Genomic DNA, 24,878 nt, shown 5'->3' on the forward strand with positions numbered 1-24,878 from the left:
AACCTGTTAGAAAAGGGGAAAAACCTGTTTGTGTGCAACGGGATCCTGACAAATATGAGCAAGGTCACAAGCAACCATTCCTGAACTTCATTTTTAAATGCCCTAAAATAGTCCCGCATTCAACTGCCATGAATGCATATTGTGAAGTGTCTGGTTCAGACACGACATGTGTTTTAGACAAATAGTATGTTTTTATTGTTTTTGCAGGCATTTTTGAAAATAATACTCATGATCTTGTTCATTTTTGTCGGTATATCGCCCTGCACAAACTGGTAGAATTTTTTCACCTTGGCTAGCAGGTTAATGCCCTTGAGTTCGGTTTGTGTCTGATCTCTGTGACCGAACACTCTGCAGTATATCTGGAGTACTTGTGACCGCAGTCCCTAAGGATATCAAATAAATGTTGATAAGAGAATTGTGCCTCTGTTAGCACAACTAGAACAGCTGAGTGGATGTCACCGGACACACAACAGTGGATATAACCTATTTCTCTATTTTAAGTCGTATTGCAGTAGGAGGCACCTTGAGTCTGTTCCTGTTTCTTCATTGTTTATAGTGTCACTATAGGTGAACAATGTCAGACTGGGGTCCCTTGGGCTCACCAAAGGAATTGATTCTTGGGGCCCATGTAAACAGAATGTTCTCAGTGCTCCTTGAAATGCCATTTCCCTTCTACATTGCTCAGTGAATCAGTAAATCCTAGAGACCTGCTAAATTAGACCAGACTGTACAATAATAGTGCAGAAAAAGGATAGGGAACTGATGAAACAAATGCAATACCATTTCTACACCCTGCAAAACAGCAAACATTGAGCAAAATGGTACTGCAAAGTCAGAATAACAATGTCAAATATACCATATGCAGAAAATACAGCTATATTCACACTTTGTTCTTTTTTAAGTACAGAACAGACACTGATTGCAATGGAATCAGAGTCCGTTCTTTACTGCAGGGGTGGCATTGCATATCTGTGTTCACACATTGTTATTTTATATCCTGTTCTTTAGAACGGGTGTTAAAATAATGTACCTGCCTAATTATTTCAGGATCCGAAAATAATAGCTGTTCACACAATGTAAAGTGTGGCGGACATTGAAGTAAATGGTTAATTGATTTGAATTGATTAAAGTCCCAAATGCAGCCCGGCGGCCGGCAGTTTAACAGTGTTCGTTGCTATGCGAACATAGCCATAAATTGTACATACTAATAATACCATTACATACTCTGGACATAAATAACATGGCACACACAAACAGCAGTGCAAGCTAAATTTTCATTGGCATGGATACATGCATGATACAATGGACCTGATGAATTAAGTCTTAGGGGTGAAGGCAGGAACAATGGGTAAATGCGTGACCTGACCGGATTCCACGCTGTGAGTTTGCAGCGAATCTGCTGCGGATCCATGTACTGTGAAGGTCTATGGGGGTTACATATCGGCAGCAAGATTTTCATGCCACTGCGGATATGTAAGCCGGCCCCTTTAACCCCCCGCAGCCCCGGCCCGAAGCATACATTACCTGCTCTGTCCCCGGCTGTGTGTGAGGCTCCCCTCACTCCCCATCAGCCAATCAGTGCACGACAGCACTGATTGGCTGATGGGGACCGACGGGAGGCGGGAGTTCACTGCAGCCACGGAGCCGAGCAAGTAATGTATGCTTCGGGCCAGGGCTGTGGGTGGCGGGGGGGGGGGGGGGTTAAAGGGGCTGGCTGCGGAAAATTCTGCTGCGGATATGTAACCCATAGACCTTCACACTACATGGATCAGCAGCAGACCTCGCTGCAAACCCGCAGCGTGAAATCCGCTGCGGATCTGGTACAAGTGAAGCTACCTTAAATCTAAATCTAACTGAGCATTTGTGGGATGTACTTAAAAAACACATCAGATCCATGGAGGCCGCACCTTCCATCTTCCATGACTGAAAGGATCTGCTGCTAACATCTTTGTGTCAGATACCACAGGACACTAGTTTTAATCTTGTGGTTGATCAATATGTACAAAGATATAGATATCTTAGTGATTATCTTGGCAAATATTCAGAGTAATTACATCTCCCAGTGCCTTTATAGTAACAGAAAGAAAGATTTGCCATCTGCTCAATTCTTTATCTTTGCAGATATGTTTGTATTACTTAAAATTGTGCCTCATTAATATAAATACATAAAATGGTCCATGACAACTTTGACAAATGTTCGGTGCGAGCTGTGATAAATAGCAGTGTCCCCATCACTTATTTAAAGATATCTGTCTGTACCATTTGTCAAATGTTCTTAAATTAAGCCCCAGAATTATTCTCCATAATTAAAAGTATTCCTGTGATCCTGGTGTTAGCAAAGCTCTCACTCAGTGGCTTCATTTTGATAACTTAATTTCTGATGTGGATACTAAGGCTTTGCCAAGGAGATTTGCTTCATCCAAGAGATTTTACAAAATCCCATTAGCATATGCAGGGAAGACAGTAAGTGAGACATGAATGCAAAGATTAGAAGGATTTACATTTCTTGCCTTTGAATTTATAGTAGGAAACTCTGCGATTGGTTGGCGGGAATTTAGGTTTACATCTGGAACTTTAGGCTTCTGGGGATGAAATGTGGCCTATTCTTACTGAGGGTTATGTAACTGTTGGCAAAGGATCATGTAGCAAACGATTCATTTTCCAACTTGTTAATAGCATGGTATAATTTATTACTAAGCCAGGCACAAATTCAAAAATGGCATCATTTTTTTTTCCACATTTAATTATTTTAGATATGCGTTCTTGTATCACATAATTTCAATGTAGTTTAGAATTTCACAGCAGTTATTAGACAAGAATCACATTTATCCAGAATTTTTCCAGAAAGACATTTGCATCTTAAATTGGGCCCACCCCCTTTCCAGGTATATATTTTATTCATAATTAATTAGGCATGGAAAGGGGCCATGCCTCCTCCCCACCTTGCAGCGTCCCCCTGCCTGCCCTTTGGGTGTGCAGTGGATACTGCAAGTATACGTCAGGGAGAAGGGGTGAATCTGCGACTTCTGTACGCCAGAGGCATAACAATCATAAATTTCACCTCAGTGTTTAAAAAAACAATGCCTGCACCCCTTTCTTCCGGTGCAGGTGTAGATTTAAATCATGATGAATCAGGCCACATGCCCCCTGCCCACCCATCGGATGTACGGCAGGGAGAAGGGGTGAATCTACAACATCTCCCTGGTGTATACCAGTGGTGCAACAATCAAATGAATGAATGATCAACTCTTGCACTAGAGGACAGACCTGACGAGAAATAGGGGATCTTCCTCTAGGAGAAAAGAGGAAGACTGATTGTTTGAGTGAATGATGCGCCCCACATTAGTTATGCTTAAATGATTTAAGAAATAAATGTCATGTATGTAAATAGATTAATAAAAACTAAATGGCATAGAGCTGCAATAAGCAGAGAGTCTAATAAAGGATAAAACTAGCATTGTCCCTGTGGATGAGATCGAGGGTGACGAGAGTTGAACAGGTTCCCCTATAGTCTTCTCTATTTGGGCCGATAATAGTTAGAGGGAGAGGTGGATAGGGAAGGGGAAAGAAAAGGCAGGGAGAAGAATGAGAGAGAAAGAGAGAGATAGATAGAGAGAGAGAGAGAGAGAGAGAGAGTAAGAAGTAAGGAGAGGGAAAAGAAGGAAAGAAGGGAGAGAAAAAAAACAGTGGACCCAGGGGATAGTCTGCAGAGATTGACACAAGTAATATGTAATGTTGACTTTTCTGGTCTTGGCTTTTATTTGGTGTATCATATATGAGCATTTTGTATAAAGGGAAAAATATATATCTGATAACCACAATAATGAATTGTGTCTTTATTTGTTTGGCTTTAGATAACACTTGACCTTTTACAAAATCTTGAAAAAATCTTGAAAAATATTTTTTCTGTTCAGTTATTATGAAGAGAACTAGCCCTGGTCTGAAAAACTGTAGAACCTTCTGAGATTGTTCTTCAAATATATATATATATATATATATATATATATATATATATACTCTCATTTTTGCATGCATTCCACTCCATTATTTTCAGAGGGAATACACTCAGCAGCTCAGGCTGTGAATTATGGTACATATTTTCATACACCTTCAAAATTGTAATCTCTGATGAATCCCCCCAACTCCCATCCTATATGCACATACACGGCCTTTCATCAAGGAGATCAAGGAGAACAAAAGGAAAGGGTGTTAAAATTCAAAATACTTGATCTTTTATCCATAGGTAGGGGAGCCCATACATATAAGACAACCATTTGAGCTCACTTTCTCTAATGTTTATAGGAGTCTTAAGTGAATATAAATTTGTCAATTTGTAAAACAAGCACAACACATATGTTATAGCAAAGAAATAGACAGGATATTTATTGTAGTACAGAAGTAAATAGACAAATAAATATTGCTATTGTGAAGAATTATTGCATGGGGTATTTCTGTCGAGAGCTTGGTGTTGGCACATAAATATCAGTACTACCTCAGTAAGCTGTTGGGTAGAAACACATGGGGCTCTGAGATGAAGGTCATTTTTCTGCACTATGAAAAAGTATACTTTGGGTATATGTGTGTTTTTAAAGTCGATTATTATACCGTACCATATACCATATATCATTAGATATCACAAACACAGATTTTTTTTTATTAAATACTTTTTCAGTGCATGATTGTGATTTGCACCTTACATTATGAGGCTGGGTTCATAAAACGTATTTTTTCAATTACTTATGACAGATTACAACACCGGCTGCTATCTATTGAAAACATACATTGCAATGTTTTCTATGGAATCCCGGCCAGAGTGTATACACCCCGACTGGGATTCCATGTGGCCGCACAGAAAACTGACACGTCAATTTTGTGCAGCCGCTATTTATTGAATAGCAGCCACACAAAACTGACAGTGCAGATGTAAAATCTGGCTCCGGACGCACTTTACATTGCCTGCTATGGGTTATTAGAATGCGGGCACATCTGTATGTGCCCGCATTTCAATTTGAAAGTGATAATGTTCATCCGGTTTGAACTTCACAGACAACGGTCATTCTGTGACGCTGTCATACATTGTGTGAACTTATCTGCCTGACTGTGCTTAGAGATTTGACCTCTCCTCGTACTATTTCTTACATAATTTTAGCACATGCCTTTGCATAATATTTTGTAATTATTGTGTAGTTTCATTAATGATTTTTCTAGGTGTAGTTTTAATAAATCCATTAGGTTTATAGATTATATGGTAATTCGAAACATGTTGTTAGGATTAGGAATAAACGCTCAGGCCGGTTGCTGGGGGCGCGACGACGGCGTCCATAGCAGCCGGTCTGCTGTGCATGTTTTTCACTAACTCTGCTCTGCTACTCCTTGTTGAAGCAGTGGCCAGGGTGCTCTCCCCTGGCTGATCAGCATAAGCTGTAGTAGGTATCACTGATTGTTGATTGACAGCTGACACACCAGTCAGCTGTCAGTACCTGGGCAGGACCTGGAGCCTCAGCCCCTATCACACCTGGGGCTGGGACTACAGGTTGCATAAGTATCCTCCTCTGTCTTCCACCCCCTGCCTGTGAAAGTGCCTAGTTCCCTAGTGTATCTGGATCAAGTGTTTTCCCTGCTTTGTATTTCTGGTAACTTGACTTCTGGCTTCTGACTTATCGACTACCCCTTGGACACGTTTTGTACTGCACTGCTCTACTGTTACTGACCCGGATTCCTGACCTTGCTCTCATTGTGTTTTGTCTGTCTTGTTTCGTTTAGTGTTGCACTTTAGTAGATCAGGGACTGCCGTCCAGTTGTCCGTTTGCCACCTAGGGCATCTGAGGCAAGCAGGTAGGGGCAGCGGGGTGGGTGCCAGCTTTAGGGCTCACCTGTCCTTGTGTCTCCCTGTCCCTATCCTAACACATGTAGATTTTGTTTGGGGTTTTTATTTGTTAGTCCAATCATAAAACATATTCTATTAGTAAAGTGGTAATTTTTGTGTGTCCCCCCCACACACACACTTTTTACATCTCTTTTTTCATATAGGAGACCTTTCTGGGTACTGGTGATCACGTGCATTTAAAATCACAGTGACTATTAGACCACTTCATAGCTGTAAAGCCATAATTCCTCTATAATATTGTCATACTTACCAGATGTCAACAAACTGTTACAGACTACCAACAATGTCACTTTAAGAAGCAATAACAATAGTTACTCATCCCTGTATGTAATGATAGATAATAAGAAGCAAAGCAAACTACAAGAATATGATTCCTGGAACCATTTTCTTCTTATGTTCCCACTATGTGAACGTGCCATAACTTATTGGGAAATGGAGTCTGTCTATTGATAATGACAGCAGCAAATAATTGTCATAGATGGCAGACTCTTCCCAATAAATGATGGTACGTTACCATTAGTGAGAACATAGCATAAAGGCGCGACATACATTGCATTATGTCTTGACACAATATCCTGATTGAATAGAAACAGAAGAAAAGAAAACAATTAAATGAAGTATAACAAATGAAATTCCAAATAGAAACTATTGGAGAACATAGTCGCTTCTCTTCCAAAGATGGGATGATGGCTGCCTATTACGCCAACAGATGTGAGACATTATCTGACAGATTTTTACAGCCAAAACCAGGAATGAATTTCAAAAGAGGAGAAATCTCAGTCTTTCCTTTATGACCTGTTCTCTGTTTATAGTCCATTCCTGGCTTTGGTTGCAAAAATCTGTCAGATAATCTGTCAGATATCTGTTAGTGTAATAGGGCCCTTAGTTATCGCTGATGTTTTACGTCATCCAGCACATCAAATCATTACTATATAATAAATATTAATATAAACCCTTTAGTAGACCAGGAAATCCTATATAAATGGACTCACATAAAGCATAGTGTTTCAAGTGATCAGGCTTTAAAAGGGTTATCCAGCACTACAAAAACATGGCCACTTTTCTTGTCTGCAGATTGGGTGGGATTTCAAACTCAGTTCCATTAAAGTAAATGGAGCTTAATTGCAAACCACAACTGACCTGAAGGCAAGAGAGGGGGAAAGTGGCCATGTTTTTGTATCACTGGATAACTCATTTAAATCTTGTGGCATAGCTGCACATTATACTACCCCATGAGGTAAAACTAGTTAAATGTTTAATCTCTGCAAATCAAACAGCCACCATTATCATGGCATTTGTGTACATTAGATAACAGTAATACAGGAACATTTGCCTCCTATTATTAAATCTCTAATAAGACTCCCTATGTCTTAGCAATTAACATTTACCAATGTAAAAGAACTATATGGGGAGATAACATGTGAACACATTGACTTATATTATTATTGTTTTTTTTTCCTACACAGACCAGAATATGTATACCAGGCTATCTCTAATACAATAAATTCCTACAAAACTGATAGCTCACATCAAAATATAAGAAACAATGTATACTTTATTGAAAAATTCATATAACATTCATAAAAACACATATTTTAAAATTCCAAGAAAATGATATTGACAGATTTGCACAAAGGACATAGGTGGGCCACAGAGATCACCAGGACATGATTGGACAGTAAGGGGAAGCTTAATAGAGTAAAGCACCCAGACAGAGAACACAATTAGTAAGGTGCACAGTGCTGCAGGACCTAGTGTCCAACATAAATCTAGCAGCTGAAATGGTATATACTAAAGTGCACAGTACTATAAATACGCTATATACAGAGTCTCTGAAAAATGGGCAGCTGAAGTAGTTGCACATGTACAAAGTGACAGCGACAATGACTAACCAGCTTCCAAATAGGTAATATACAAAAGTGCACGGTATACCTCAAGTCCGGTGACTGCGCGGTCCTCCTCCTCCCCAACACACGTTTCGCGTTAGCTTGATCAATATTATTATTGACCTGTAAGACTTACCATTATTTTTAGATTCCTTGCTGCCATACACATTTTATCAATTGAAAGGTAGATCAGGAACCAAAAGCTGCAAATTTTTTTGTTCGCAAATAAGCAAATTTGCTACTTTTTGCCACAACACTGCTGCTAAATTTCCACATTTATAATTGCCTCTCAGGACAAAATCACACAGCTACATACATTTTTTTCTGCTGCTCTAAATCACTTTTTTATCAAGGGCTTTATTCTAAAATAAGGGAATATCCTTCCATTGCGGGTCAGCTTAAATCAAGCACCAATTAATACGTATTGCAATTGGTATAGCTAATGACAATCTCCTATCATTCCGCCTTTTCTTAATAATACTGATCTGTACTCACTAAGAGCTCTATCAAAAGGCTCTGTTTATCTCCTAGCAGGGCTAACTCCTTAATCTAGTTAATCTATTTTTTATTTCACCTGCCTGTGACAGCAATTCTTCATGATCACTATTAAACCTTATTTAAATGTCTGCACAGGGAAGATCTTTTAACTTGGACCAATGCTAATTACACTCATTGACCCCCAAAAAAATAATGCATCAAGTATATTAAAAGATGAGCTCAGCAAAGGAGCCCATTCCCGATATCATCAGATATTCTGGTGATCTATTGCTGTTCTTTTAGGAAGAAGATAATAAAGTCTATTTTGTAAGGATGCTGTGGAAATAATTATAATCCAACTTACTGAAATGTGAACAGATTGGATCGCCCCATAGTTTGCTGTATGTGTCCGTAACATGCACACATGTAATACTCTTCATGTGATACTGTCTTAATACAATTGCAGTATTCCTACCCTTCCAGCATTATACAAGTCATGTTTAAATCTTTGTATTATAAAGTCCTCTATCATGCAATTTAACCCTTGGAACCAAGTGACACATTGGGGGATAAATGATTATTGAAAGTGGTGCACGCTGTATATTTGATTGACATATTGTAAACCTTTTCCTGTCACCAAAATATTTCCAACAGTTTTAAAGGCTTATTTGTGTGCAGAAATGTGATACTTCTTTTTTAAATGTCCTGTGGTAATTCAATTTTGTCAGGTGTTCGTTTTTCTGGGGTAATCTTTGGTTTCTGATTTTTTGGTGCAAATTTTGGGGCAGAGTCCAGTGCACCACAAACTGGAAGGAATATTACTGGGAAAATGTAATCTATTCCCCCCAATAGAGCAATATCAGCTAGAGTAATCACATTCATCATACTGACAGCATCCAAAGCTACAGTATATTGTGGGACATTACGCATTTCACCAAAATGATATTAAGCAATGTTCAGAAGCCCCACAGACATTGAGTGAAACGCTAGATGTTTACACGCGATGCACACTAGTTGTTTGGGGGGAAATGTCTGTTATTCTTGGGTCCCAGTGGGTAAGAAGGAATAACTTTACAAGTTGGGAATACCCTTTATACCAGTTCCCAGCCAGCTTGCAGAGACCAAGAGGGCAACTCATATATGTTGCTTTTTTTTTTAACCCACCCGATTCTTACATTCCCAGACAACTCCTTTAAGGAGATTTATTACATACCATCCAAGTGGTGCTCCAGTGGTTTCATTCCCAGTGCATACCACCATAATAAATATGACATTGGATAAAGACAACTCCAGATTGAAGAAGAATGACAGAATAAATTGATAAATGAATCCTACTTGTCAGAGCAAGGAGCATAACAACATATGGCATATGGCTCAGATATTCTGCTTTTCATTTTATTTTTTACCACAAAAAAGTTTTAAATGGACACCAGCTATTTAAGTGTTTGAGAACGGAGCAAGAAATGTCTGTGTACTGTATATATGTGTGTTGACTTAATATTCCGGGGCATGCTTTTACCTTATGAGTCCACAAATAAATACTCTTTCATGCACTGAATGATAAATGGCACCAGATAAAATATTGAAGATGCTTCAATTACAATAGTGCAGAAAACCCTGTCCAGAGCATATATATATATGGTGTAAAAGCCTTTTTCTAGGAACACTTTGCAGGTTACTGACCTTCTCTACTCGACAGATGAAACACTTCACTTTTATTTATAAGTGACATATTCTTATATCAAAGATAACATTAATACCGTAAAAACAAATCACATCCAGACAAAATGCTTTCTATCAATTCAATTGCATTGAAAACTTAGAAAGTAAGTCTACATATCATCCTCAGTCAAGAGATTGAGTGGAAAAGACTTTTCCATTAATTTGTTTTCAAGAACACAAGCTATCAGTGTAATGCCTCAAGGGCAGCAATACCATTTGGATATGAAATGCATCTGTTATGATTCTCATTTTTCCTTAGGGACCTGAACATGAGATTCTGGTATTCAAAGTTGTGCTTTGATTTTCCTACATTAGACCACAATATAATTTGCAGTACTGCAAAAATGGAAAAATGGTAATGAGATATTGCAAGCTATCGTAGCTAGCTGCATACAGGACGTGTAACCAAATAAGCCGATAGATAACTGAGATTTTACAGTTACAAGCATTAACACATTGAAAGCAGTGAACTTTAATACATATATTATCATAAAAATATTAGTATCATTATTTTATTGGCTTTTCTTCATAGTATGATGGCCCATAGACAAATCATAGGTTCATATTGATATTGACACATCGCGCATATTATTTTTGTGTAAGTAAAGGTCATAGGGGTGAATTTATCATGACCATCATTTAATTTGCAGGTCTAAAAGGGAAAGTACTATGAAGCAAGATGCATTAAATGCATTCATTTTTGCTTATCTTTCAGTGTCAATGTGCTACATTATGATATCTATGGGCTAGTTGGTATAACTTATGGAATTTTTTGCCATAAACTGCAGTAAATTCACCAAGCCCCATCCACTTGAAAAGTGGTAAGAGCAATGTAGACAGAGGAAGTGTCACAATTTTGGCACAAAATTAGACATGAGCGAACCAAACTTCCCAAACCGGAATTTATGAATTTTGCAAATAGTTTGGTTTGTACAAACCCGGTCTAAAGTGGCAGCTGCACATTGTACATTACATCAAAAGCCCAGGTGCAAGGGGTTATCCATAATCGGGGAATTGGCCCTACTGCTTATGCAGGGACATATAGGCTGGATCTCTGGCCCCTGAGACTTCTGGCATCCTCTCACTCCTGATGGCACACACAAATGGGCACTTGTAGATGTAGAGCCATCATAGTTGGAACATACACCCGCTGGTTTCTGCGGAAAAACTGCCACTATGTGAACAGGTGGGAAAATGTTGGCGGCTTGAGGAACTCTATGGCTAGGAGGAGGTGGTACCAGCCACTGCAGGCATGGTTTCTTCTCCTGGGATTTGGCTACCAGATAGTGGTCTCCGATGCAGGCCCTCAGGTGTGTAAACCAGGACTTGACATGGGCGTCTACTTTCACTTTTATACTTTTATACTAAGGCCAGAAACACAGGGATGGAAACGCAGCTCACAATTGGTGCTCACCTTGATTTTTTGCCGTAGAATTTGATTAATTTTTCGGTCATTTGCTTTCTTAGTTTCCAAGCCAAGTTGATCCTTTGTTTTTTTTGTAATTTTTTTCATGATCACATTCTAAGAGCTATAACTTAATAATGTTAATATTTTTTTAAAAATATTTTAAATGTGTTTTAAACACATTTTATTTAAAAATAATACATAAATAATTGTGTCACCATGTTCTAAGACCTCTAAATTATTAATTTTTTTCTACACAGAGATCGGTTTTATTTATTTTTTTTACAGAAAAACAGTTTTTATTAGTATCATTTCCAGGTACATATGACTTTGTAACTGTAGGTCAGGAGCAAAGACAGGAATGTGTTTGAGAGGAGGGAAGCACAGTCAACTCTGCATGCTACTGAGCTGGGTCTTTCCCCCCTCTCTGACCCAGTAGTTACAAGAAGCCCCGTAACCAGGGCTGGCTCCAGGTTTCTGTGATTAACACAGACACGCAGCACTTAAAGCTCAATCTTCTTCCTCTTTCTCTCTGTTGTGCTGCTCTCCCCTAGAGGTGCTTTGCGCCCTGGCACTTGCCCGGGTAAGCCCTGTGCTGATGCCAGCCCTGCCCGTAACACTAAAGTGGTGGAAAGGAGGATGTGCAGCCCACAGTGTAATGCTGCATGTCATTCATTCTTTTATGTAACTGTCAGGTTGCCAAAATTTCTTGATACCGCAGGCCATACCACTAGCTTCTGTACTAGTAGGGCACAGTGTTGTGCAGCCTAGTGACGCCCCAAGTAAAACCCTAGTAGTGTCCTTTTGGTTTTATACAGGTCACATCTAATATCCATAATACTTTATACATACATCATAGTCGATACTAGGGGTGGTCATAATACAGAACACGTGACTCTGGTGGGCACAATCACTGATACCATAAATACAAAAATACAAAGAAAGTCCACCACTCCAACCAAGTGCAAAAGTATAGTTCAAGAGTAAGGCTATGTTCACACTATGTAAAATGACGGCTGTAGTTCTCGCCACAGAACTACGGCCATAGTTTTGAGGGTGGAACATAGCCTTACTTTCAGTGGGATCTCGGCCGGAATGTATACACATCTTATACACTCCGGCCGGGATCCCATGCGGCGCTGGAAAAAACTGACATTCAGTGAATTCCGGCCGCAGAAAGCCCTTTCAGTTCACACAGTGAAGCAAGCGGCTCCGGCCGCTTGCTTCAGTGTGTGCTATGGGAAGCTCTGATGCGGGCGCGCTCTGATGCACCCGCATCACAGCTCTGTGGCCGGAAAGATCACCTGGCCAGTACTTAAGTACCGGCCGAAATGATCCGGCCAGAGACCGGCCGTTCCGTGACCCAGCCGGGGTCACGGAACGGCCGGTCTCATACAACATGTGAACATAGCCTAAGGGTGCATGCCGCAATGGAAACATGTCAGCTTCTCAATAGGAGTGTTTTGCTTATGCTATTGTTTACTGGTTTTAAACTAGGAGTAAAAAAGGACATCATTACTCTGTTACCGTGACACTAGATCCTGCTTTCATTTCTATAGCGATGCACAAACACCAACTAGTTACCACCAGACTTTCTAAAACGGCCAAGCACTAGAGCTAGAAATATGCATTAGCTATACAGCTATCTGTATTTATTTATGTATTATAGGCTTTAATGAAAAACAAATTCTTACCTTGCCATTATTTGCTATTAGCCTCGCTGTTAAAGGTTAATGAATTATGCTACAATAATTACCAGATTTAATGGTTCACTGAATGTAAATGTTGAATCATCTTCATTTTTCTAAAGAACTAATGTATTAAAGTTAACATTTCCAATTCTAATTGTCATATTCATTTTAGAGGGTATTTCAAAAGCAGCTCCCTAATAGAAACATTTAAGTCATGGAGAGCTTAAGTACCTTGACTCATACTAAGAGGTTTAGTAGAATGCAAAGGAAAGTTCATTATTTTTAATTAGTCTAATTGCTAATGTTGCATTAAGAGTTTGGTTAGTGGAAGTAATTACAGTAAGTGTATTAGATGTGAGGACTGGCATTCATCTTGTGACATTATGAAAATTTCAGAAAATGAAAATATCCCTGGTGGTTTGCAGGCACTATATTGTTTACCAAAGGATGTTAAATTAATCATATTGTCAATGCCCACCAAGCCGGCAAAGAATAATTAGAAGTTTCTCTTATCTGGGGAATGTCTTGGATGCTATTCCAGGCTGGGTCTATTTATCTGGACTTTTTAATAAAGTATAAAATACAGTATTGTAGAAGCAATGACGTTATTTATTTTATTCTGTACTGGGAATGATAAAAGACAAGGAATGGGAATAATATGTAGAAACGGGACCGACAACATCACCTCTCCAAACTAGGAAATAAGGGCATGCCATTACATTGGTTACCTCCATCCTTTCCTCTATATAAGAAAACTGGGTTAATTACCCTGATCCCCAAATTCCTGAAGGGCCCGTGCACTTTCTTCCCACTCTGACAGCACTGCCTATAGACGCCAGCACTGTCTATAGACGTATTGGGTTGCAGGAAATTACAGAAATCTCTGTAGGTAAAGTATAGGGACCCACTTTTGTTTGTCTAAAATAATATCTAAATTAGTGATAACCCTAGGGCCAACCTTTCCCCCTGTGCAGAAAACAATAAATTCCTACCACACCATGTGTTGTGTGTCTTCAAGTGTCCCATAGCAGTTGCAGTGGATTCCTCTATGGTACAAACATCCTGAATTAGAAGCAGAAAATCTCATGTAGACAGTTACATAACCTGTAAAGATAGATCTCAATCCAAAAACTGAAAACTCAGATATCCACAAGCCATTGCTTAGATGTTTCCCTTGTGTTTTGAGATGGAAGGTTTGTCTTGGTGTTGCAGCTTACCCAGTGATGTGAGTGTTATTGGGCATGGCAGCAGCGGCTGTGTGTAATACCCGTGTCTCTTGCCAGGCCTATTCTGAGCAAGGCAAAATTCTCAGATCAGAATATTACCGGATGAAGATTGAATTTAAACTCTGAAATTATAATAATTACATATATAATTAAGGACTTAATTGTAAGGAGGTGGATGCTAATAGTACTGATTATGCGCAGAATTATAACCTGCATGTCAGCAGAGAGCATTCAGGAATAAAGCAGCTGCCGTACAATCAGCCTATGTACACTGGAATAAATAGAATAAAATGCACAGTGGAGCTGAAAAATAAAATTCATGGAGTTAAGACTGCTAAACGAATAAACTGTGTTGTACAGATCAGTCATATGATGGTATGGATTACCATAAGCCCTTGCTGTACCTGTGATTGCCTCCAATTTTATACAGACACACACAGAGGATTTTTCTTATGGATTGTAAATATGAGGAAAGAGCTCATGGAGCCTTATTTAAAAGTCTTGAAACACAGGACTAGCCAGATATCCATCTGGAAGGACCCAGCCAAGGGGTAGCTCCTGGAAGGAGACCACCAAAACCACCATATTCAGTGGCACTTTCAGTCAATATCTAGCTCCATTTACAAGTCTATGGACATGACAAGGGAAAACCAAAGCCAGGTATTCATCCACAAAAACGTGAGAGAGCACAGAGTAGAAGTAAAGGAAAATGAAGTAAGGATATAGGGTACATTACAAACAAAGAATGAGGAATATTAAAGGGGTTATCCAGCAAAAATCATTTAATTTAAACTCAACTGGAGTCAGAAAGTTATATAGATTTGTAATTTACTTCTATAAAAAAAATCTCATGTCCTCCCATACTTATTAGCTGCTGTATGTCACGCAGGAAATGTTGTTTTCTTCTCAATCTATCACAGTTCTCTCTGCTGACATCTCTGGCCGAGACGGGAATTGTCCAGAGCAGGAGAGGTTTTCTATGGGGATTCATAGAAAACCGAGACAGAGTTCCTGTCTCAGCCAGAGATGTCAGCAGAGAGCACTGTTTCAGAATGTAAATAAAACAACATTTCCTGCATGACATATAGTAGCTAATAAGTATAGGAAGATTTGAGATTTTTTTTATAGAAGTAAATTAAAAATCTATATAACTGTCTGATATCAGTTGATTTGAAAGAAAAAGATTTTCGCTGGACAACCCCTTTAACACATTCTGTAAATAGTAATCATAGAATATGTCAATTTAAGATTATGTATAGATCTCAATATATACGCAAAATAGGCATAAAATAGGGAGAAGAGATACCTGAGATTGCCCCAGATGCCAAAAGACTGAGGCTGATTATATGCCTATGATCTGGGGATGCCCTGAGATACAGGAATTTTGGAGGAAAATATACAAGAAAACAGAGGATATTATGGGGACAAAGGTACACTTTGAATCTGAACTGGCTATCTTAAATATAGGCCAGGAGGATAAAACAGATGAGGGATTAAGGGGAAATTATTTTTTTAGCCAAGTTAATTAATTTTTAATTTTAATTAATTTTGCGGATTTGGATATCACATGACCAACCCTCTGTAAATAACTGGAGTAATCTGGTCAACAAGGTTAAAAGATTTGAAATGATTTGGTATAGAGGAAAAAGTATGGAGTGTAACTTAAAAAAAAACAATGGAATAAGTAGACAGAGGAATATAATGAGAGAAATGATAAGATATGTGGTATTTTTTCTCTTATTTGTTTAATTTTTTCTTTTAATTTTTTTTTCTTTGCACACTCAGGGAAGGGGTGATGGGGTTAATTAATATTAATTGTAATGGATACAGTATGTATGATTCTGTGAATAATGAGATATGTATTGTTGGACAGTGTGTCCTTTTTTATTGGTTTGTTATTTAGAGTGTTTTAGGACCTTCCCTCCATTTGTCAGGATGTTGTATGTAGCTACCTTTTGTGGTATCTGTCTGTGATGTCCAATAGCAACAGTTAAGAATAAATTATTTTTAACTATTTATTATATAGACTTGCTTTACTAACCATAACCATAGCTATGATCAAGGCAAGATAAACATTATAGGGCAAATATGGGATGAGGTGATGGAGTAGTGAAGAACAAACAGCAGGACACAATGGCTGATAATAAAGAAAGGCAGTCTCTCCTCTTTAATTAATCCTAATTGAATAAGGAACAGTTCACAGTTTTGTAGCTATTAAATAACTTGATCCAAATTACACAAGATGGACAATCAGAGCAAGGGAACTCTCTGAGACTAGCTTGGGTTGTAGGGGTCCCCATTGTTCTTCTGCTCAGACTCTGAGTGGGGTCTGATGATCCACACCAGTTACTAGAGATAAGCAAATCACTCAGAAACTCGTTTTGTGAACTTCGCAAATATTCTCATGAATTTGTGAATGTTTGCAAATCACCTACAAACGAATTCTCATTAAAACAGGCAAACTATAAAAGCTACGATAGTGGGACTATTACAGAAAAGTGATTTTTTTTCAACAGCTGTTGCCGTGACAGTGTCAAAAATGGAAAATGTAAATTAAAAAAAAATGTAAATCAGCCTGTCAACCATTCAGTTTCCACCATGGACAGTAGTGGACAATAGTGGACCAGTGGCATATATTTTCTCCCAGGACAGCAGTGGACATTGGTAAATGAGCACCCAGTGAGTCATTAAGATGCTGACATTAAGATGTTATTATATACACTGTGTTCACTGTGACTTCCTATAATGCACACGCAGCACCCAGTGACTTGGTATAACACTGGTCAACAGCCAAAAAGGTTCCGACATGAAAACAGTTGATCTTAACTAATTTTGGGGTGCTGAGATTGAAAATGATGTTCAAATTTTGAAATTTGCTCTAATTTTCAAGATATAGACATACTTTCTATACTTCTCACAGCCTGTTATACAATACTGGGAAAAGTTGGCAATATCAGTATTGCATCATCAACTGGTATATTGCATCATCTTTGAATGACCAATACGGAAAAAAGGTATCAGGGTAAGGCTAGGTTCACACTGCGTTTTTGCAATCCGTTTTTTTCATCTGTTTTTTGCAAAAAACTGATGTAATTGTGTGCATCCGTTTTGATCCGTTTTTCCATTGACTTCCATTATAAAAAGAAAAACGGATCAAAACGGAGCCGTTTTTTTAACAGACACAAAAGTAGCGTCTTTTGTGTCCGTCAAAAGAAACAGATCTGTTTTGATCAGTTTTTTTTTATAATGGAAGTCAATGGAAAAACAGATCAAAACGGATGCACACAATTGCATCCGTTTTCAATCGTTTTAATGCAAAAACGGATAAAAAAATTAATTGCAAAAACGCAGTGTGAACCTAGCCTAAGGTATCGGGGTAAATGGAACCCATCAATGCTTGCAGATTACTGTTGGACAGTTATCAGAGACAATCCCATGTATGAATATAAAAAACATGTGTAAATGCACCGAAAAGCCATTGAATAAGGACCTACAGTCCAGAGTTCAATAAACATAATTAATTTGTAAAAATTCTTGGATATGCCTGTAAATTGTAGTAGATTTCAGATAGAACTAAGTTTCCTATTAATATATTTCAAAAGTTTATGAACAGTAAACTTGCTTCCTTATGATTGCAGAAGTAATAAATATGTCGGCTAAATATGTCATAGAAACTAGAGCCAATTAACATTTTTCCTTGTGATATTTGAATTCAGCACATAAAAATCATTAAGAAATGGATAATTTTATTTCTGAACCAAACAACTTTTGAAAATTTGTTGACCAGTGTAATTAACAAAAGTCACCCATTTATTTGGTATTCTGGACATTGGCTTTATCGCACCCACAGAAAACCACCCACAATCCACCCTCCTCTCCTCTCTGTCCCTATCTCTCAGTATTTCTCTCCCTGCTCTAACTGGCTGCTGCAACCTACCCTCCACTATACACAGCTGACTGGCCGCCTACAGGAAGCCAATCACCTTATATAGAGGGTGTGTGGGGGGGGGGCGGTTGCTGACATCAAAGTGGGGTTTGCAGCAGATTGGACAGGTGCAAGGGATTAGGATAATCCCTTGCTCCCGCCAAAAGACTGTACAGTAAGCTAACATTTGCGGCTCCCATGTTTGGTGAATTTGCTAAGCAAATCTGGCAAATTTGTAAATTGCCAGTTTTTAAATCTGGCAAATTCACAAATCCCCAGAAGCGAATTTAATGATTGATTTGCTGCAAATCTAAATTCGTAAGATTTACTTTGCTCATCTTTACCAGTTACCCATTTTCCTTACACTTGATGCTCTGCAATGCCCAAGCTGTGGGGGTGCATACAATTGTGGTGTAGCACTTTAGTTACTATGATGACTACTACTCCTACTCCCAACAGGATATCTCCCCTCTGCTGAGCAGGGACCCCACCACAGTTTATGACTTTTCATCTTTTACTGGTGCATGAATGTTGTCGCTTGCTCTGACCCTAACACAAGATAGCCACGACGTGACAGCATCATAAATTTCATATAGGCAATGTAGACGGGCGACAGCTTACAAGGTGCAAACACAAAACAGTGAATCAACAATAGTAATCATGGTAGGGACCTGTCTGACAACCGTGTCACAGCTGGAAGCATTCAGTGGATCCCTTGGTTTTAAGTGGGAAAGATGATCATGGTTTACTATCTTATAAAGCTATTCTTCTCTAAATACAATGTTTTTCCACAGAGACAACACATTGCAGCACATGGACTTCTATCTCTGTACTGCCGCATATGGTCTGTGTACATGGCTTTGCCACATACATGAAGCCTTTAGGCTGTTTTTATACTACATTTATTTTGTCAAAAATGGGAATGGAGCCTATTACAAAGGAGGTTTGGGATCTTCCCATGTATTACTTGCTTGTTTGCCTTTTATGTATCAAGCTGGGATTTATTCCTGTTCCTAATAATAAAAAAAAGGAATACAATGTATAAAAAACAATATGGAGGCTTACATGAGCATTGCACAGTTTTAGTGTACAGTAACACTTCTGTGTGCAGTTAAGTTAACTACGATGTCATGTATCGTATGCTCCTCAAATAAATACAGTCACAAATAAAACAAAAACCTCCTCCAGCTAGACAGGTATTAGCAGGGACTTTATTACACAACATCAAGTTTACTGCACCCAGTGTGTAATCCAGGAGGCTGCCTACATGCAGACACTGCTTTCCCCATTTTAATCTATGTTCTAATTATCATTTGTTTCCTGCTTTATGTCTGACTGCTTCTGTGCTCAGGGATTCCATAAACGTTGAGTGTTATTGCCTATTTTCTACAGTAATTTCTTTTTCTTTCAGAATGCTGCAAACAGATGCACAGTCCCCGAAGATTCCGCTCCACAAATCAGGCATCATCATTGCCATGAAACGGTCCACGACCCACAGCTGACTTCATGCTCTTGCCCTTTGTATGCCTGTAAATGGGAAGGTCACTTGGAGGTGGTTGTCGCTCATTTAACGCAAACTCATACAATAAACATACTACATGGAACAGAAATTGTCTTTCTTGCTACTGATATGCACCTTCCAGCGCCAGTGGATTGGATAATTGCTCATTCCTGTCTGGGCCATCACTTTTTGCTTGTGCTCAGAAAACAAGAAAAATACGAAGGATACCCGCAGTTTTTTGCCACAATGATGCTGATTGGCACCAGGGCACAAGCTGAGAATTTCAACTACAAACTGGAGCTGAACAGAAACCGGAGAAGACTGACATGGGAATCCAGTCCTCGCTCTGTCTTAGACTGTGTTGACTCTATAATTACAGATGGTGATTGCCTTGTGCTTAATGCCTCAGTGGCTCAGCTCTTTGCCGATAATGGAAGTCTGGCCATTGGAATAGCAATAACTGCGAGCAAACTTTGTGCCACTCAGCCTGAAATGTAATTTGCCGGACATCTGTGTTTGGAAATCCAAACCTAATAGGCTTTTTACCCTCCCTTGGCTTGTACATAGGAAAAGGTTGTTCTGATAAAAATGTATAAAGCAATATTTCTTTTTGATGTATTTAGATTTAGTTTCTGTGAAGACCTTATGACTCATCAGATGCAGTAGGATATCATGTGAAGATATTTGTATGTTTTCATGTGTACTGTATATTTATATGTCCGTATATGTTTACCTGGAGTTAGAACTACGGATATCAACATCTAGCTCAGTCTGTTCTCCTGCATTGTTGATCCAGAGGAAGGGGGAAAAGCCAATTTTCCTTATCTTAGGGGAGAAATCCTTCCTGGCTGAAGAGGATGGTGTCATTTTTTTTTATTTAAACATTCAAATTGGTAATTTATTCTTGTTTTTTTTTTTTTTTTTTTAACAATATTCTTATTGTTTTTCATGTTACTGCAGTTAAGTCATATCAGTCTAGGAGACAGAAGGTTATATTAGTAACAACAATAATCAACCCAATGTTGCAGAGATGAATTTGCAGAGAAACTCTTTTCGGGGTCTATGGTTGTCACTAGGGAAGAGTGAACCGGCCGAGGTTTGGGTTCGTATGAACCTGAACTATCGGCTTCTGATTCCCGCTGTCTGCCCGCTCCTTGGAGAGGGTGGATCCAGCCTGAGGACCACCTGGAAAACTAGGATACAGCCCATGGCTATGGCTGTATCCCAGTTTTCCAGGCGGTCCTTAAGGTTGTATCCACCCTCTCCACGAAGGCTGCAGACAGCAGGAATTAAAAGCCGATAGTTCAGGTTCATATGAACCCAAACCTCGGCCGGTTCACTCATCCCTAGTTGTCACCATTATATTTGCATTAAAGGGGTTATTAAAAAGAGCCTTGTGTTTGCGTTATTAAGGGACATAATGGCATGGGGGAGTATCACCCACTCTGGGCCCCCCTCTATGAGCCACAAGAAGGAGCAATTAAAAAGCAGTGACACAAACTTTGGCATCTCCCTCATTAAATCGGTATTCTGCAGAGTAACTTTTTTTTAACCCCTTGGTTACATGTCATACCTATACAGCATGGCTGCCTAGGCCTTTATTTACATGTGCCATATGTACAGCTTGCTTTTGCTAATAAGCTATATAGACAGAGGGTTAGCGGTATGTTCACACATTCAGGTTTTTAATTACAATTAATAAAAACAAAGTCAGTAATGAATTTGAAAAGCTGAGAACTCTTATTCTTTCCTTTATGACCTGTCCTCCATTTATAATCTGTTCCTCCAGACTTAGGCTTAAAAAATTGCCTTGTTATTAGGTCGCCCCTTAGATGTATTTCCCAAACTAAAGAACCCTAATTTTGATAATCCTTCTGGGTACTGTGGGCCTCCCTCTATGAATCCAGCTTCTCTATGTCTTTCCTGTACACTGGTGCCCAAAGGTGTTCACAGTATTAGACATTTGTACAGTAGAAGAGCATCTGTGCTCTTGTCTCCAGTTTAGGTGTGGTTTGCAATTAAACTCCATTTACTTCAATGGAACTGAGTTTGAAACCCCACCCAATCTGGAGACAAGAGAGGGGGAAAAGTGGCCATGTTTTTGTAGAGCTGGATAACCCCTTTAAGTCTCATCAGGTAGGTCTCTACACAAGCTTGCAATCAATCCAGATTCAGATCCAAGTGCACTGTCCTTTGTTGTATTGACCATTTACACAGTGTAGTGCGATCAACAGAATTTGATATTTTACTGTGCGATCCCTATCATACCTAAATAAATATTTAAAGGGGAATTTTTTACTTTTCCTTTTACTATTTTTTTCATCACTTGGCTGCAGTCTTTATTATAATTTAACATAGATTCCACCTCAATTTAGGAGGCAGCAGACTGACCACTTTTCTTTTGTTATTCTCACAAGTGACATTGGCTAATGGTAGAGATTTATCTGACAGATTTTTGAAGCCAAAGCCAGGAACAGACTATGAACAGGGTGCAGGTCATAAAGGAAAGACTGAGATTCCCTGTCTCTTCAAGTCCATTCCTGACTTTGGCTTCCAAAATTGGTCAGATAAATCTGCCTGTGTAAACGCACCATGACTCAACATCTAATTACAGCCAGCTTCACATGGGTGTAATATGGTTGCAGATTTGTATCTGTATTAACGCCTCTAGTGCTGGACTGACCACATTTCCAATGACCCAAACTGACAGCTGACTCATCAGATCCACAGTTAGGCTGGGACTTAAAGCACTAATTTGAATGCAAAAAAAACAAACAAACAATATTGCAAACACAGTTCATCAAGAGTTTTTGTTTCCAACACATCTAGGGGAATTATCAACCTGCACTTTGGCATAGATCAGCATAAAAACTCAGTTTGCACATAAATGTGTGCCCTTTTTTAGGGGAAGGGGGGTGTTTGTATTTGCAGAGGGTAAGTGTAGGGTTTTTATGTTTGGTACAAGGCCATAAACACATTACTTAGAATACCCCTTTAAAGGGAACATTACATGAAGCAGATTGTTTCAAATTTGATAAAATGGTATGAACAATTTATTGCAGCCAGCTTGGCATGTCAGACAATTCCTCAAGTCACAACATGGCATCATCTTTTTTTTGGTCAAAAAGAGTAAGGGTGCTCCTACCATGCTGTATTTCTATTCACTGTTTAAATCTATTCATGTAAAAGTGTCTAAAACACTAAAAAAAATGCCATTAACCTTACTTTGCTACTAAATGCTTAGTTAATTACCTCTGTGTATTTAAAGGGGTTGTACATCTTCTGCCGGCACTGAAACCTTTTTCACCTGCATGTGATGTCTAATAGCTGTATAGTGTCTCTGCAATATTGAAGACACTGTGCAGCTATTTGACATTGCGTGCGGGCATAGTTTCACCAGCGTGCGGTGATCGTATCTTAGCTCCACCCACACCACATCTTGGAAAGCTTACTTCCAAGATGTGAAATCTAAGAAAGTGAGCACTGGCGAGCAGAAGGCTTCTGTTGTTTCTGCTTACCAGACAACCCCTTTAAGAGGTTTGCCATGGATGCCTGAACTAAGATCTTACAACTGAGGTACTATATAAATAGTATTAATTGTTATAGCCACACTTTTCCATACTATTAGTGATTCTAAGCAATGAATTGGCTGCAATGTTTATTTAAAGGGGTCATCCAGGGTTATCCAGCTACTTTCTTGCAAAACAACACCCCCCTTATCCCTAGGTTGTGGTTCAATGGAAGTGAGCTACAAAACAACACCCAAACTGAGGATAAAAGTAGTCCTGTTTTTGGAAGAAAGCAGCCACGTTTTTATTAGCCTGCATAACCTCTTTAATTCATACCATGTGCATACATATCTGTGATGTTTGTATTATTACTTTGTTTCTTCACTGTATTTGGCTCATGTAAATGCTGCTGGTTAATGGCTGCATATTTTTAGTTTTAAGTGTAACATATAGTTTGAGAATGAGAAGAGAACAAACCATATTTGACAGAAAGAGAGCTAAGATACAATAAATATTTGCATTTTGTATTTTGAAATGACTTTTGTGGTATTATTTTTCTCTCTCTCTTTCACTTTCTATCTTTCCCTCGTACCATCTAAACTATATATGATACCAACCTCAATACAGAGGTATTCTCATCTCAAAAAATACTTAAACTTGAGGACTCATCAAGCTAAATATCAAGCTAAATATTTGTGCAAATACATAAATTTTGCATACTCTCTTCTTCTGGTATGCTTAGGCAGGACACCACTGCAGCCACTGATTGGCTGAGTTGCCTTAGGGTCCTATTCCACCTGACGAGCAATGACGTAAACGAGCGCCGATCTGCTAGATCGGCGCTCGTTTACTGGGCCTATTCCACGGCCCCGATGATCGTGAAACAAGGGCTGCAGGGACTTTGTTACCGATGCCCTTGCAGCCATTGCTTCATACATTACCTGTCCGGGCGCAGGTCTTCTTCTCCCAGTCCTGCGAGCCGCAGCAGCTTCAGAGCGCGGCTGTCTGAACTGACAGACCACTCAGCCAATCACTGGCTGCGGCGGTGCCGGCCAGTGATTGGCTTAGCGGTCTGTCAGTGCAGACAGCCCCGATCCAAAGCCGATGCTGCCGCGCGGGAACGGGAGAAGGAGAAGACCTGCGGCCCGGACAGGTAATGTATGGTTCTGCTGAAATCTTCAGTCCCTGCCGCGCACCGATATTCAACTGTACAGATGTGCTGGTGGCGAACGACTATTTTAGGTCTGAACCTAAATGAACGATCAGCCAATGACACGATCATTGGCTTATTGTTCTCTCTATTCTACGGAGCGAAAATCAGCTGATTATCGCTCCTGTGGAATAGACCCCTTAGTGAAGACAGAAGACCGCTCCGGTAAGTATACTCTTCCCACTCTCCCCCCCACACACACACACACGTGTGATTTAAAGTGTCATGATTGGACCATTACTATCAGGGGACAGATCCTTTGCTAGTCTAGAAGTTTGGGTTTCCAAGGATATGTATTATTGTCTGATTGTGTCTCCAACTCAAACTTGCAGATTAGCAGAGGATCTCGCCCTTGATCTGGAAGGTCTGATTGTGCCAGGTACACGTTATTAAGGCTGTGGAATGGAGTTTAATTGCAAACCACACCTGAACTAGAGAC

At 39.3% G+C, this 24,878-nt stretch overlaps 1 protein-coding gene across 1 annotated transcript in view; it reads left to right on the forward strand.

Annotated features, from left to right (window-relative positions):
* SIAH3 (siah E3 ubiquitin protein ligase family member 3) overlaps positions 1-20,218 on the forward strand; it is a 74,797-nt gene extending 54,579 nt beyond the window's left edge. The window contains exon 2 of the mRNA XM_069972934.1: positions 19,631-20,218. Coding sequence (XP_069829035.1) covers positions 19,631-20,218 — 588 coding nt within the window. The remainder of the gene's footprint in view (positions 1-19,630) is intronic.
* Positions 20,219-24,878: the final 4,660 nt, after the last annotated feature.

This window comes from Dendropsophus ebraccatus, chromosome 5, assembly GCF_027789765.1.
Source record: "Dendropsophus ebraccatus isolate aDenEbr1 chromosome 5, aDenEbr1.pat, whole genome shotgun sequence".
NCBI classification, from domain to species: domain Eukaryota; kingdom Metazoa; phylum Chordata; class Amphibia; order Anura; family Hylidae; genus Dendropsophus; species Dendropsophus ebraccatus.